Source organism: Canis lupus, chromosome 37 (assembly GCF_003254725.2).
Source record: "Canis lupus dingo isolate Sandy chromosome 37, ASM325472v2, whole genome shotgun sequence".
In the NCBI taxonomy this organism is placed as follows: Eukaryota; Metazoa; Chordata; class Mammalia; order Carnivora; family Canidae; genus Canis; species Canis lupus.
The window spans coordinates 14,672,759-14,688,884 of NC_064279.1; the positions used below are offsets into that span (position 1 = coordinate 14,672,759).

Sequence of the window (16,126 nt, forward strand, 5' to 3'; positions counted from 1 at the left end):
AAAGCCCGTGCGCCACACTTCTCAGCACACACACGCACATATAGACAGATATGTTTCTGTATAACAGTAATTTAAGATTTTTGTGTGTGTGTCACAGACCTAGGAAAATGTGCATCTACACAATCGCAAAAATTTCTGCGTGTGACTATAGGGGTCCCCTCACCTACTGAAATTCATCTGTGGACCCTACTGGAAATCCAGACGTTTAGGAATATGTGCTCTAGATGATACTGTAAGAGCTTATAAATACACAGGATACTGTTTTCTCACTCGATGGACCATATGTTCACATATGGGCATATATGTGCTTATAAAAATACTTCACTTGCAAACATTAATATGTTATCCCATCTGAACACTTAAAAGCTAAATTTCAACAGGGTGAATCTTGAAACCATGAATTCCAAATCTGCTCACTGCTTCTATTGGTGATTTGTCTATTAATTTTGGCAAGTCTTATAGGCTTTGTTTAAACAAAACAGCTAAATAAAAAAGAGCAAGATTCTGGTAAGTCTCTAACGGAAACCAAGCAGTTTCTTTACGCCCGGTACCTTCTAATGCTATTGTGCTTTGGCGGTCGGATGTTCTGATAGGATGGTGGTGAGGCCTATATGCCCAGGAGTGAGACCACCTGGGTCTGAAGCCCGCCTCTGACCTGTCCTTCTCACGGGACTTTAGGCAGGTCACTTAGACTCTTGGAACCCCAGTTTCTGCATCTGTAAATGGGTGGGAGCCTAACAGGGCGTGGCGTGTATTCAATGAGGACTAAACGAAGTAATATCTAAACGGGGGTCTAGCCTATAACAAATGCTCAGTAGATGATTGATATTTCTTCTCACTGATATTCCTGGGAATGTTCCAAGTTCTCAAATGGATGGCCCCAATGAAAGGGAGAAATTCAAGAAAATGAAATTTGTTTCTTAAAAGACCTGATCTGATCTGATCTGATTCCTCCATAAAGGCTGGATTTCACTATTGAGCCAGAGATCAGGTGACCTGGCTTTGGGCTTGACTGGACCAGAGACTTTGGCCTCGTGCAGACCTGCCCGCAGCCCCTTTGTGTCGCAGGCAGCTTCTTCATGGGGAAGTTGTACATGACAGTGTTGTTTTTTCCTCCTATTTTCCCTGCAGGTTTTAATGTAAGGATTAATAAGACAGTGTGTGTAGATGTCTTTGAGCTTCCCGGAAGAAAGGCACTCCAGGAGGTGGTAAATTCTCTGGCCTCCATAATCTACTCATGAAATATGGAACTTTGAAAGTGTGAGAAAAATCTCAAATCACTTTGACAGCATTTTAATTATAGTTGATTTGTTTGCCGCTAATAGTGAAAATGCTGTCAGCATGATTTGAGATGTTTCTTCCACTCAAAATGTTATATTTCATGTTTTCGAGTCATGAGGCAACATTTCGGTTTCCAGATAAAACCAGAATAGCTCAGTGAATGCGCTGGATCACAAAGGCAAAGGGTATAAAATGGACCAAATGTATCCAACCCCTTGGGAAACATCATCACAGAGGAAATTATTCCTGGACTTACCAACCGCGAGCCCCTCGTTCATTTACTCGCGCCACAAAACATAGTGAGCCCTGGGCTGTGCCGGGCACCATGCAGGTGCTACCAATTCAGCAGCAAAAAGGCGAGGTCCTTGCCCTCGTGGTGCTTGCTGTGTAGTGAGGACACAGATTCCAAACAGATAAACACGTATATTGACCTTTTGCAGATTATAACGCTATATAAAGGCGGTAAGAGGATGGCGTGGCGGAGAATGAGGGCATGCCGTCTGAAATAGGGTGGTCAAGACAGGCTTCTCTGAGGAGGTGACATTTGCACATAGAAAAAGGAGATGGCATCAGCCACCGAAGAAGGTAACAGAGTATCACAGGCAGAGGGAAGAGCAAGTGCAAAGGCCCAGTGGCCGGAAAGAGCTCGCCATGCGCAAAGCGTGAGGTCTTAAAAATTTATGACACGGTAGCATAAAAGGAGACATTGATTGGTTGGCCAAGGTTATGGCTTCGGGACTTGGGTGGTGATGTGTAGACCCAAGTATCATCAAATGGGCACAGCACTCTTCCCCAGTGTACCCAAGTACTCCACCTGTGACAGAGAAATCTCTTCACAAGCAGTTCTAAGCGCATCCCTCCAGGTGGACCCTGGCAGGGGCCGGACACCATCTGGCCATTTAAGAAGGGCCTCGGCGTAGTGGATCCTCTAGCACAGGCTCTGTTGTCTAACCCAGCCTTCGGGGCCTGCTGGGAAGTGTCAAGCGTGGATAGAGTTATGGAAACTAGAAAGCCTCTTTTCATGTTTGCCTAGTGATGAGAGGAAGAGATGAGACTGTTGCTTTTTCATACCTCTCCCGTGGACTCTGAAAATTAATTCCACCGTCAAGATTCCCACGCCCCAAATGTGGGTTTGGGGAGAGAAATTAAGACTTTGAAGTCGAGGAAGAACGTACAGAAAGCGTTCTCTAGACAAATGCTCGACATGCAGATGTCGGAATCTGTGAGGAGAAAAGTAAAAAGGCACCCGGGAACCACTTTGGAGAGAAAAGGGAAAAAAAGGTAAGGAGTGGAAATGGCTACTTCAGCTTAGGAAAGTAAATAGATGAATAAAATAACAAAAGGTAGTGTTAAAGCTTGGAAGGAATTTTTTTCATTTGAGGGAGATTATGAATAATGAAATGCAAACACAGTACTTAGTATGTCCGTTAGCTGGTTTATGTTTTCTTCCAGAAAATGCATAATGTGTTCCAAGAGGACCGGCTTTGTAGGTTATCCTCCTTGACTGTGGTTGGGGTGAGCCTCGAGGTTGGACCCCAGATTCCTTCACCAAACAAATGCTGGCTCTCAGGCGCTAGATGAGGGCCGTGTTTATTCCAAGGCCACAAACTTCCTAATCTCCTGCAAGCTCTTCCAAATGAACCTGACAGCACTGAAATTTCTAAGGAGATTTACGCCAGCTGTAGCAAATCCCTAATAATAAAAAAGTTCCCCAAATGAGTCAGTCACACAGGACGTAAATGAGACATTCTGTGGGAAGTGAGCGTGTCATTTGGTGTGTGCCCTTTATAGGAGAAGGCCAGCCAGAGGCCCAGCTTGTCCACACGGCGGAGCCCGGGCACTGGAGGGAGGGGGGTTCATCACCCAGTGGGGACTCTGTGCCCCTTTCCCTTCAAGCAAACCTGATGGGAAAATCCAGTTTCTCTGAGAAGTTTCAGTGAGGGCTGATTATTTGCTTCACAAAAGGATTCACCGAAATCCTTTTAAATAACAAGGTCAGAGAGAAAATTTATAATACGATTGATGTATATGAACCTTTTTCAAAAATGCATCCCTTCACTGTATGTGTAGGTAAGTATGTAAAGATGTGTTTTTTTTTTTTTAAGATTTTATTTATTTATTCATGAGAGACACAGAGACAGAGAGGCAGAGACAGAAGCAGGCTCCATGCAGGGAGCCCAACATGGGACTCGATCCCGGGACCCCAGGATCACGCCCTGGGCTGAAGACAGCGTTAAACCGCTGAGCCACCTAGGCTGCCCCTGTAAAGATGTATTTGTAGCTGCCAGCATGACAAGAAAAAAGGATTTGGGGTCATTATATCCACTGAGTAAATTGAGGCAAGCTTACAGCTATGGCATTTGCTGGGGAGCCCTGCTTCATCGCTGATTTTGTTAATCCCCTAAATTACTCCATGCATGATTAGGCAACCAGATAGAACCTCCCCTTCTGGTCATCCAGCCATTGGGATGTCTGGGCGTCTTTTTGTCCTTTCCGGAGAAATTGGCAACACAGACTGGAGATATCTGGTTATCTTTAAAAAAAAAAAAAAGAAAAAATGTTTAAGTAGTTACTGAATGTGGGCCACGACCCCTGGCACTGTTTTAGGTGCCCCAACACTGTGAGTTATTTAGTCCTCAGGACAGTTCTGTGAGACGGATGGTGACGATGAGGATGGTACTTACGCTTTCATCTGCTACATTCTCAGCTCTCCTACTTTGAAAAAAAATTCTTTTTTTAGTCTTTTTTTTTTCTTTTATTTTATGGCGTATTTTATGTGTTGTTGAAGTATGGTTGACATACAAGGTTATATTAGTTTCAGGTGTGTGACATAGTGATTTGACAATTGGATACATTCCGCAATGCTCACCACGACGGTGCAGTTACCATCTGTCACGGTGAAAAAAAAAATTCTTTTTTTTTTTTTTTTTTTTTGAAAAAAAAAAAAATTCTTAATGGAAGCAGCTTTATTTTATATATTTGTGGCTTATTAAGAAATGCAAGATCATTGTAAGTGATTCAGAGAATAGGAAAGAACAAAGAAGGAAGTAGAAATTTCCAGTTTCTACCACCTGTATATCTCAGTACTGTTAACATTTTAGTATGTAGTCTTTCAGACTTTTTTGTTTGTGTATGCAAGAATGTATGTATGTATATGTATTTTAACACATTTTTTAAAAATCTATTTTTTAAACTATCAGGATATATATCATGGCCATTTTTCCCATAAAAACAAAATATCTAGACCTATAGCACTCCCTATCTACTTCAGTGGTGGAATATTCCATTTTATAAATATACCAAAATTGATTTACCCACCTCCATTGTTGGACATTTAGATATGCTGTTTATAAAAAAAAAAAAAGCATCTTTTCACTTTTCTTAATTTAAATTCTATCTATGCTTTTTAAATTATATCTACGCTCACCAAGATGCATATACATCTTGCACAATTACCTGATTATTAGGAAAAATTCCTAGCAGTGGAATTGCTGGATTAAAGGATTTGTCACATTTCTGCCAAAATGCGCTCCAAAATGTTTTAACAGATGTTTATTCCACTTACACTGTACCTCGATGCGCTTGCTCTATCGCTTCGCCTCAGAAATGGGTATGAGAATAAAACAAATCACTGTTAACCAAACACTACCTACCAGGCTGAGCACTGACACTATATAGATTATGTTGGTCACTTAAATCTCACAACAACCCTAGGAGAAAGGTTCTAATATCCCTATTTTACTATCATTTTCCCCATTGCCAAGGATCAGAAAGGTTGAGTAACTTACCTGAGGTCACCCAGCTAATAAGGATCCAAATCCAGTTCTACTTTTGGCATTGGCCAGGGCATGGCAGGGGGTACAGGTGGGGGGATGGACAGGGCTCCCCCATGCAGGTTCATAATTCATTACTCCCTGTGAACTGGCGAATGTGTGCTTACTGAACACAGCTGGCTTCTCAACAGTTGTGCACCCTGCATCACCATTACTCAGCCCAGAGTGATTGCCCAGGGTGCTTACCCCAGTGTGGAAATACTAAGGAGGGATTTTCCAGAAGGTTTGGGGAATTTCCTTTGAGAACAAACTAAGTGTCTTTTCACTTTGGTTTTTGGAAGTGAGGAAGCACACTTTTAAACTCGGCATCATCTCCCAAACTGAAATCACAGATCCCCCCCCAAACCTCCACTGCCTTTCTCAATCTGTGGCTGTGTCCCCAGAGCTCCTGAGGGGAAACCCTGCCATCTTGTCTTCTCCAGACTAACCAGCTTCTGTGATTCTTTGGACTGTAGGTTTCTAGGGCTCTGGGGTCTAAGATTGAACTAATCCCCGTCGGTTCCTTATACTTCCTTCACGGTCCTGTTTTTCATAAGTGGCTGCACAATCTGAAATATGGCTCCTGGGGGCTGTCGTGAGGCCTCGGGCTGCTCTGGCTCAAATAAGCCACTTCTGCAGGCAGCCAGCTCTCACAGACCCGGTGTGTGTGGCAGGAGCCTGCAGGCACATCCCAGGCCCCTCTCTTTACCCCAAAGAGAGACATTTCTTACCTGTTGTTTTAACAGGTTGATGCAAAATAAATAAACAGGGAGGGAGAAGGAAATGGATGCTTGTCGGTAAATAGTGGCACAGTGACCAGCAATTTGCAGGGAGGAAATTTGCAGGGAGGAAAGGACCTCAGCAGCTGAGACAGCGGGAGTCCCTGGGAGCCCAGAGAAGGAGCCCAGAGGTGCACAGGGAAGACTGCCCGAGCACCACCAAGGCTCAAAATGTGTGCCTGTGCAGATTGGCATCCCGTGAACCAAGCCAAGGATGTCTGTCTTTGACTTGTCTTCCCTAACCTGGGGCCAGGTTGATCCTGTTTGAAATGAGCTCAAGCCTGAGCGCAGGGCCGAACCTGCCTCTTGCTGAGGCTAAGAGTTCTGTGCTCATAGACGCTGGGTCCCCGGGGACTCACCCCCCTGCTTTTGGAGAAAGGTTTTTATTGCCTTATCTAATATGATGCTGATTCCTTTTAAAAACGTGTTGTTGACTAGACACTGCTGCTGATGGGAGCTTTGCAGAGTCATCTCCAGGAGAGAGGGGGCCTGAGCATGGAAGTCTTTGTCACTAACAATTAAAGATAAGGGAAGAGGGGATGACCCAGGAGGAAACTGAAACACGGGGGAGGGGGAGGGGAGTAAGCAGATATCTCAGGAACGTCCCCAGTGTGCCCGGCTCGGGGCCTAGCACCTTACTTATATTTTTCATTTCATCTCCATCCCAGCCCTCTGAACTGGATATTTTTATCCTCATCTTACAGATGAAGAAATTGATCTCAGAGGGGTTAAGTAGCCTGCAGTGACGCAGAGCTAAGAAAAAAAGACTAAGATTCAGGGAGATCGTGGTGGACGTAAAAATGGTGCTATGGAAAGAAGGAAAAACACTTGCTCGGAGATCTTTGATAGAGGGGTGCTACCGCTCTTACGTGGGCAGGAGAGAAGGCCTTAAAATCTAGCCATCCACTGGGACACCCGTTCTCTCCGTGGCTTCAATAAGGCGATGCAGCTCCTAGATCTAGGGCGGCCGGTCTGTGCAAGCACACCGAGTCCCTTGTTTATCACTCGGAAACACCTGAGCATCCATCTAGAAAGGGCGGCCGGAGCGAGACGACGATCCCTTTCCTCTCCTGAGAGTGATCTTGGCTCATACGTGCCCCTTTGTACCGTCCTCACGTAGGTACGACTTCATCGAGATCCGGGATGGGGACAGTGAATCCGCAGACCTCCTGGGAAAGCACTGTGGGAACATCGCCCCCCCCACCATCATCTCCTCCGGCTCCGTGCTCTACATCAAGTTCACCTCCGACTACGCCCGGCAGGGGGCAGGCTTCTCTCTGCGCTACGAGATCTTCAAGACAGGTCAGTGCCATGGTCAGGGTCACGGTCAGGGTCACGGGCGGAGTGGGGCGCTGGGCATCCCCGGGAGGCCGCGCCGCCCTGGGTGCCGGCCGTGGGGCGCTGTGCAAGGGGATAGTTACGGGCGCAGGGATGCCCCCAGGGAGGCAGGCAGGGAGGCTTACAAACGTTTTCGGAGCTGGAACGGAGGCTCAGGGTGACCCGGCCATAGCCGGCGACAAAAAGCCAGTTTAACTCCTGCTGCGACCTGAGAGGGTGCAGTCGTCGCAAGGTTAGTGCTGGGTGCTGCCCACTGGGCAGACGGGCTTAGTTCGCGGCACCCCAAGAGGGCAGCGTCAAGTAAACCGAGAAACGCTTCTGCAAAGAAATTTATTTTTGTGTGTTTTTCAAATTCACAATCCTCTTCGTGGGAGAAAAGCAAAACTTCGTTGAGCTTCCCTCCTATTTACTCCATGGTTTAATGTCGCCTTTATCTGGAATTTCATGGGCAGAAGGACATAATCTTTTTTGGTGTTCAGAGTCTCTAAGATCTTACCTGTGGGGTCATACAGGAGCTTTTAAATTCAGATGTGGCCTGTAGGACGTCCCTGTGGCCGATCCATTTTACCACTTCCACCTGTTGAACGTCAACTTCCTAAACGCCAATGGAGCCGCCTCCTGAAAAGCAACCAAAAAGATAGGAAGAAAGACCACTGCCCTTCTTTTAAGTTGACTTCCTTGCTTTCCATGAGGCCCCCCCTTAGATGACTTTAGGCTCTGGGCATCCTTATTTCCATAACGGGAGTGAGCCAACCTTTATTCGCAAGGTGCTGGTCCAGTATCTACCCTTAAGCGCTCAGGCCGTGTGTCCTTCCCCTCAGTGTAACAGCTCCCTATCTTGAGGCTAAGCGAAGTGCCCCCTCCAGATCTCCCTTCGCCCCAGCCCACTCCCCCACCTACAGGCTCCTACCCCGTCTGCTGGTGTAGCCCCTCCGAGCCTGTGTTTTACAGCTTGTGGAGGGAGTCTGGTGCAAAGGGAGGCTGTCCGTCTTGTCATCGAGAGGCCCAAGTCAGGCGCCTACTGAGTTCAGTGTAAGGGGACCTATTCATATATATTTTCTTTTCACTAAACAGTTCTTGAAAGGAAGTGGTAGCTGCTGAAAGCACTTTTTATATCCACTCTGTCTAAATATTTGTCAGATTTGTCTGCCTGAGAGCAAGATGTAGAATCCAATGACGGGGCGGGCCAAGGAAACTGTATCAGGGCGTCATTAAGCCAGAGTGGGAGCACAGACCATCCCAGGGCACGGGTCCCAAGAAGGCCCATCTGCCATGGGTCATCATGCTCCCAACCACATGAGGTCATAGGGACTGACAATCTGTGTGTCCAGTGTCACGGGGGCTGGTGTGAGGCTCCTGAATACTTCGATCCATATTCCCTAGCGTCTTGCTCAAGATCCAGATCAGTCACCCCTGGAACATTCATCATGCCCTCTTCAACTGGGGAGCAATGGGGAGAGAGAAGGTAGAAAGGAGTAAAATACTAGAAGAGGACAAACAGATGTGTAAACCCTCACACATAACAGACGTACGTGGATGTCGTTGCATGAACATAGATCAATAGCTACATAAATTGAAAGGAAAACTATAATATGTGCCAGTGGGAGTCAGCACTAAGGAAGGGTATGATTAATGTGCTCTGGTGTTTTTTGTTTTTGTTTTTTTTTAAAGATTTTATTTATTCATGAGAGACACAGAGAGAGAGAGAGGCAGAGACACAGGCAGAGGGAGAGAAGCAGGCTCCATGCAGGGAGCCCGATGTGGGATTCAATCCCGGGTCTCCAGGATCACACCTTGGGCCAAAGGCAGGCGCTAAACCGCTGAGCCACCCAGGGATCCCAATGTGCTCTGGCTTTGAAAATGAGGGCTCTGCTGAGTGGACTTGGGTGGTCAGTTAGATAGCAAGGTCCCCAGTGCTAAAGCTGTCACTCGGCTCCACTGTGCTGACTGGGAAAGGAAAGCAGCTCCAAGCGGGGTCTTCCAGGGAGCTGGCCACGGGAAGTCACAACAAGGGTGAGCAGGACCACTAAAGCTCATCTGTTTGATGCTTCCCTTTTCACCAAGGATGGTGCCACATTCTCTGGAAAGCCACAGAAAGAGTGAATGCTAACCCTATCCATTATGCACCTTCGAAGGGATGAGGTTAAAAGTTAAAACGCACAAGAGGGTAGCATCATGGAGCGCTGCTGTCTTGAGGACAGCCAGTCTGGGGATGCCCAGACACAGGAGCGCCAGCCATGCCGTTGGCTTGGGCGTGGAGCAATGGGGCAGCCTACTTCAATTACTAGGATTGCCCAAGGAAAGAGGAAAGAGATTCTTGCGGTGGGAGAGAGAACCCCGCCAACAACAGCCAAATTTCTGGGGAACATAAGAGAGAAAATGGGAACCCAGTGGTCTTCTGGGGGGATGGCGCTGTCTCCTGCCATCATGCTTGTCCAAGAGAGCAGATCTTGGCATGAAAGCCAACCCTATATAAAACACATACGTGTGCAGGCTACAGAGTTCAACGCTGAGAAGTCTGGGAGGATGAGCATTTCTCCAGGTGCCCTCCTCTCCCTGCACCCACATTTCCACTATCGGAGTTCTGAAAGAAAATACACAAAGTTTACGTCACCCACAGAACATGAAAGAAATTCGTGAACATGCTGAAGAAATCCAAACAAACACAGCTACGTTTGCTAGTCAGATTCATAAAGAGAAGGGGGGGGACTGTAAACACAGATACACAAAATAACCGTACGGAGGACCGTGGAAGTCTGCAGCGGCACATTGCCCTGGCGAGCCCCGGCCTCGGAATGCCACCGACAGACACAAACCCTCAGTTCGGGTGTAGACAGAGGGGGGCAGGGGCGGGCGTGTGGCTGGGGTGGGAGGTTCATGTCTACCCTGAATGAAGTGGTTTATAAAAGAGTCTATATAATACCAGACCATCCACATGTTAAAGAGCAAACCAAGACAGCTCACAAACATAAAGGATCTCAGATTGCCAAATCATGAGCAGAACAGACAAAGGAATTTTAAAAGTAACATTGGACACTGAATCACGGGAAAATGTGGTTTTTTTGTTTTGTTTTGTTTGTTCGTTTTCTGATACTTTTGACCCAAGTTCAAGATTAAGTTGGCTTTCCTGGTGTCCCGGCGACATTTCAGAAACTGAACGCCCTGGGGTCATTCACAAGTAGAGAAACCTCAGTGTGCACCCCCCCCCCCCACTCCTACTCCCTGAACCGAAAATACCTTTGGAGGTCAGGCTGAGCTCCTTTGGGATAAATCCACCACGTTTTAAATAGCTCTGTGCATGCAGGTTCTTCTGCTTGCAGAGTTATTGTAAAATTGACACTGGAAAAACACGGAGTGCGCATTTTTCACACCAGAGTCCTTTGGTATGAATCATTCACTGCAGCCGAAATCCCCCCAGCTTGTGTGGACAATCTCCGCATTGAGTGAACTGAAGTATTTGTTGATTGAGCGTTTTTTTTTTTGTTTTTTTTTTTAACCTGAGATTCTTCTAACACATTGCAGACAAGGATCTTGGGTTAGGTGTCTACAAGATTCCAGCCTTGTCCCAAGATGGTCACCCTCTTCTGAGATCTCCTCTCCACAGTTACTGTTCAGCTTTCCTGCTTTCTGACCCTTTGACCACAGTCCAAACTATGAGCGGCACATTTACAGACGAAGGCACCACTGTAATGCACGAGTTTGTTCCGCAGAGAAAGGATAAAACTGTTTTTCCTTCCTCTTTTAAAATAAGCCAGGGGACATACCCATGTATATCCATATGTCAGAGAGAGAGAGAGAGAGACCAATACATGCTCTTTTTGGGTGGGTTTTTGTGTGTGTCGACCTTACAAATGTCGTATTAAAAAATTCTGACCAAATGCAGGACCTGGGAACCCTGGAAACTGTGGGTACTTAAGAATCTCACATTCCCTAGGCCTCTCTTGAGCTCCCTGGGTGTCTGTTGTGGAAGACTTTGTCTCCCATGGAGGGGAAGAACCAAAGAAAGATTGCACCAGAAATTCCTCACTCTCAGGAGGATGGGGATTCCCCTTGCCTTGAGCAGGAATGACAAGAGAGCGAACTCGGGGAGGGAATGTCAGGATGCCTTTTCTAGCTCTGAAAGCAAGTCGTGGATAGAGAGTTAATTTCCTCTGGCTGAGTGACCCACATGGAGAAGGCTGCACAATGGCAATAAACACTAACCTTTTCAAGATTCCTCTCAGCCCCCCAAAGACCTGCCAGCTGGCTTGGCTTTGCCAGACCGCCTCATCCTGGGACCATTGAGGAGGCCCCCCCGGAGCGTGGGGCTTGACAGTAAACAAAGCTGGGGATTCGGTGGTAAACAAACTGGGAAAAGGCCTCCCCAGCTCAGCCCTCTGGACCTGGCTGCCCACTGGGCCGCCCTGCCCCTGATCGGTGCAGAGCCTCAGGCGTGGGGCACCTGGAGAATGTTCAGAATCCTGAAGAGGTTGGCTCCCCCAGGATCCGGGGACCCAGGGCAGAGCACTGGTCTGGTCGGAAGAGCAGAGGTGATGGATGGGCAGGTAGGGATGTCGGAATTTCCCATCTGCTGCTAAAGGAAGTCCCGGTCCTCCTTCGCCCGCTTATTTGCATGGCACCTTTTCCAAGTCAGACGTGTGCACTTTCCAGAAAGCCGTCGTCAATAAAGAGCCTCGCGGAGGGGCCTGCTGCAGGAGGCGCCGATAAAGACATCGCTGCGGGCTAAGATCAGTGTATTGACATCACACAGTTATATTTCAGTGGGATCCCTAGAGGACACTTCCTGCCAGTAAACACCTGGTTTATCGAGTATTTCTGTATTTTTTCTTCATGCTTAGAGTGCTTATTATCCTCCTCATAAATCCTGCGACCTTTTTAATTTTAAAATCAGAATGTAGGGACGCCTGGGTGGCTCAGCAGTTGAGTGTCTGCCTTTGGCCCAGGGCGTGATCCTGGGATCCAGGATCGAGTCCCACATCCAGAAGGTTCCCTGCATGGAACCTGCTTCTGCCTGTGTCTCTGCCTCTCTTTCTGTGTCTGTCGTGAATAAATAAAATCTTTTAAAAATAAGTAAATGGAATGAAATAAAATCAGAATGTAGTGAAATCAGTTGTGATTGCCCAGCCTTTATCCATTCGCTGCAGTGACTGGCGTGGCCTCTGGCCCTGGGCTGCTCCGTGCGCCCGTGGCCTGGGCCGCAGTGTCCCGGGACCTGCCTGGGGCCCAACCGTGCTGGCAAATGGTGGCTGGGTGAAAGCACAGGAGGGCCCTTTTAACGTGACTCCACCTCGAGGCATTAGCAGATCTGGTGGCTGTAATCCTCTTAGAGCTCCCACTGCCGTCCAAGCCTGCACCGGGTGTGAATGTGGGCCGCATTTAATAAGAACGCCTCCATGAGTCCCAAGAAAGCAGACGCAGGAGCTTCGGAGAGAAACAAGGCCATCCCTGCCACAAAGCGACCAGAAGCCTTCCAAATGTCAATACACTGCCGCATTTTTCCAAACTTGCTGCTGGAGCGGCCTTTAACATCCCCAACGCCCTGCTGTGATCCACCAGCTACAAAAGTCGATTGTTAATTGTCTGGCCACTACAGAGCAGCTCGTTTTAATATAGTCATGACATGAATGAGACCCAAGCTCCCCTTTGCCCCTCCCCTGAGGCACCTTGCATCTTGGAGGGAGAAGGGGGCACTTGGTTGGCTCTGGTACAATGGGGGCTAGTGTTGAGGTCAGCGATAAATAAGGGGTAACATTGTTTGCCCTGCTGGCAATCAGCAAGCCTTCCTTAAGGATTGAAATAACTTACATTTCTGGAGCAGGCAGCTGAGTAATTGAGAAAGAAGACTCTGTTCCTCTTTTCAAGAGAATCTCTCCCTTTCTCTCTCTCTCTCTCTCTCTCTCTCTCTCTCTCTCTCTCCCCCCCTTTCTCTCTCTCTCTCTGTGATTCACACACTTCTTTCTGACCCCCCTCCACCCTACCCCCCCACAACTCCTCAATTGCTGCTCTTCTTACTCTATTATGTAGAGCAAACCAGCTCTCCTCCCCTAATTTCTCTCCTAAAGAGAGTCTGGCTCAAAGGCTTGAGGCGTGGATGTGAAGAGTATGTTGCTTCAAGGGCCACTCCAGTGGAAACAAAAACCTTATGAGTAGGGGGATTGGGACTCACGCGTCCAACTAACCCATGTGACGGAGGCGGCAAAGAAAGGCATCTTTTCCTTGCTTAATCTCTTTTACATACAGGCTCTGAAGACTGTTCAAAAAACTTCACAAGCCCCAATGGGACCATCGAATCCCCTGGGTTTCCTGAGAAGTACCCACACAACTTGGATTGCACCTTTACCATCCTGGCCAAACCCAAGATGGAGATCATCCTGCAGTTCCTGACCTTTGACTTGGAGCACGACCCTTTGCAGGTGGGAGAGGGAGACTGCAAATACGATTGGCTGGACATTTGGGACGGCATTCCGCATGGTGAGTGATGTCGCTGTCACGAGGCGCTTCTCGGTAGCTTCGTCTTTGCCTGTGAATTGCTTTGGTAACAATAAAAAAAAGAGAACAAAGACTTCAAAGCTCCTTAGGGTTTGTGTATGACCCATGATGACTTTCTTTATTCTTCACCGAGGATGATTTCAGAGAAATTGCAGGAAGGCAGCTTCCTTTCTTGGAAAGATTTCTTTGGAGAAGCATAGGAGGAGACTGAGTAGATACTTGGATAAGGAGGAGAGAAACTATCGGTAATGTTCTTTTCTGCCCTGGGTTGTCAGGATTTCCACAGAAAGTGACTCAGTGACCACCCTCTCTGCCCAAATAGGATGCGAGAGCCAGGATGACTAGATTGGGATGCTGGCTCTGCTATAAGTAGCTCTGCAACCCTGGGCAGGTCACTTAAACCCTGTGTCTTATCCATATAAATAAGCTGCTTTCATCATCGTTATTATTACTGTGATTTTTCTATAATTATTAGAGTAATAGATGTCAAAAAGGAGTATCACTCAAGGCCCAAAGGAACCAGTACTTCTCAGGTGGAGACCAACGTAGTTCGTAAGAAAGTGAGAAAACCAATCGTTCACTTTTGTCGTCAGCCACACCGTTTTGCACTGTGAGGGAGGCTTGATGGCTAAGCAGCTTGATTTCCCAAGAAAAGCATAAGACTAGGTCAGAAAACTTGGGAGTGAGTCTCAGCTCAGTTATTTCCTAACTGTATGAACACGGAAAAGTCATGTGACCACTCCGAACTTCAGTTTATTCTTCTCTAAGACAGACATTATGATAGCTTTCTGGCCCGTCCCCAGAACAGAGCAAGAGAAGAGAATGAGGCCAGGTCAAGAAAAATACAGCTGTCCCTTCAATAACACAAAGGTTAAGGGGGCTAGTTGCCCATGCAGCTGAAAATCCGCATAGGACTTCGGACTCCCCAGAAATGTAAGTGCTAATGGCCTACTGTTGACTGGAAGCCCGACCAATGACATAAATAATCAATTAACACATATTCTGTATGTTATCTATACTGTATTCTTACAATAAAGTAAGCTGGAGAAAAGAAAATGGTATTAAGAAAACCATAAGGAGGGATCCCTGGGTGGCGCAGCGGTTTGGCGCCTGCCTTTGGCCCAGGGCGCGATCCTGGAGACCCGGGATCGAATCCCATATCAGGCTCCCGATGCATGGAGCCTGCTTCTCCCTCTGCCTGTGTCTCTGCCTCTCTCTCTCTCTGTGACTATCATAAGTAAATAAATAAAAAATTAAAAAAAAAAAAAAGAAAAGAAAACCATAAGGAAGAGAAAATACATTCACAGTACTGTATTTGTCGAAAACAATCCATGTATAAGTGGGCCACATGCTTCAAACCCGAATTGTTCAAGGGTCAACTGTACCTTTTAATGTGCAGGGAAAATATTAGATATTATTCTTTAAGTCTATCTTTGGGCGTTCTTTTATGCCAAGGCATACCCAAAGGATGCCCTGTGAAGTGACCTGCAATTGTGGCCAGGGTGAATGTATTGAAAATGAGTTTGACATTTCCATTTCTATGGCCCTGTCTTTGTCTTGTGTGTCCAGTCGGCCCTCTGATTGGGAAGTACTGTGGGACTAAAACACCATCTGAACTCCGCTCGTCGACGGGGATCCTCTCCCTGACCTTCCATACAGACATGGCGGTGGCCAAGGATGGCTTCTCTGCACGCTACTACCTGGTCCACCAAGACCCACCAGAGAGTGAGTTGGCCAGTTGGGAACCTCTGTCCTGTCCTTCCATCAGGCCTTTGAGGATGTGCGGTGAAGAGAGGCCAGCCTCTGGGAGAGGAGAGGGAAATTCTCCAGAATTTGTTGCAGCCTCTGAGTTCAGGGAAGGGGGGCTGTATCCTCTTGCTAGGCAGAGACCAATACAAGTCAAACAAGTGTCAGCTGGGTATTCAGGTCTTGCACCAAGAATTAGTTATTCCCAGCGTAAGTCACAGGACCATCTCACACTTCACTTTTCTCATCTGTGAATGAAAGGAGATCTACATCAATTCCCTGCTCTATTCTAACATTTTTTGAGTCTTCTCTCCCTCTCTAAGCTTCTGTGGCCATGGTCAGAAAATTGAGCAATTTTTAAACTTTTCTTGTATATATATTTTACATTAAACATCTCCAGCCCTGGGAAGGTTTCTCCAACTAGCTGGCACATGCTTGGATTCTCACTTCATGCTTCAATATACGCAGTTTCCAAGCTTCTACTGTGTGCCAGGTACTGTGCAAAGCATAGAGTGTAGCTCTGACCCCGGTATCCTGGAACTGCCCATCGAGACCGTGAGTCTCCTGCCAACGCCCACATCTACTCTGAATTTCATCTTCAGATCAGCTCCTCTAGGACATGTGCTTCAGATGTACTGCCATTTCCACTTAGAAACCCAAATGATAACTTTAAGTAGTAAA

At 47.1% G+C, this 16,126-nt stretch overlaps 1 protein-coding gene across 1 annotated transcript in view; it reads left to right on the forward strand.

Annotated features, from left to right (window-relative positions):
- The window catches only part of NRP2 (neuropilin 2), a 115,338-nt gene that overhangs the window by 27,293 nt on the left and 71,919 nt on the right, over positions 1-16,126 (forward strand). The window contains 3 exon segments of the mRNA XM_049106453.1: positions 6,993-7,174; positions 13,451-13,681; positions 15,269-15,424. Coding sequence (XP_048962410.1) covers positions 6,993-7,174; positions 13,451-13,681; positions 15,269-15,424 — 569 coding nt within the window.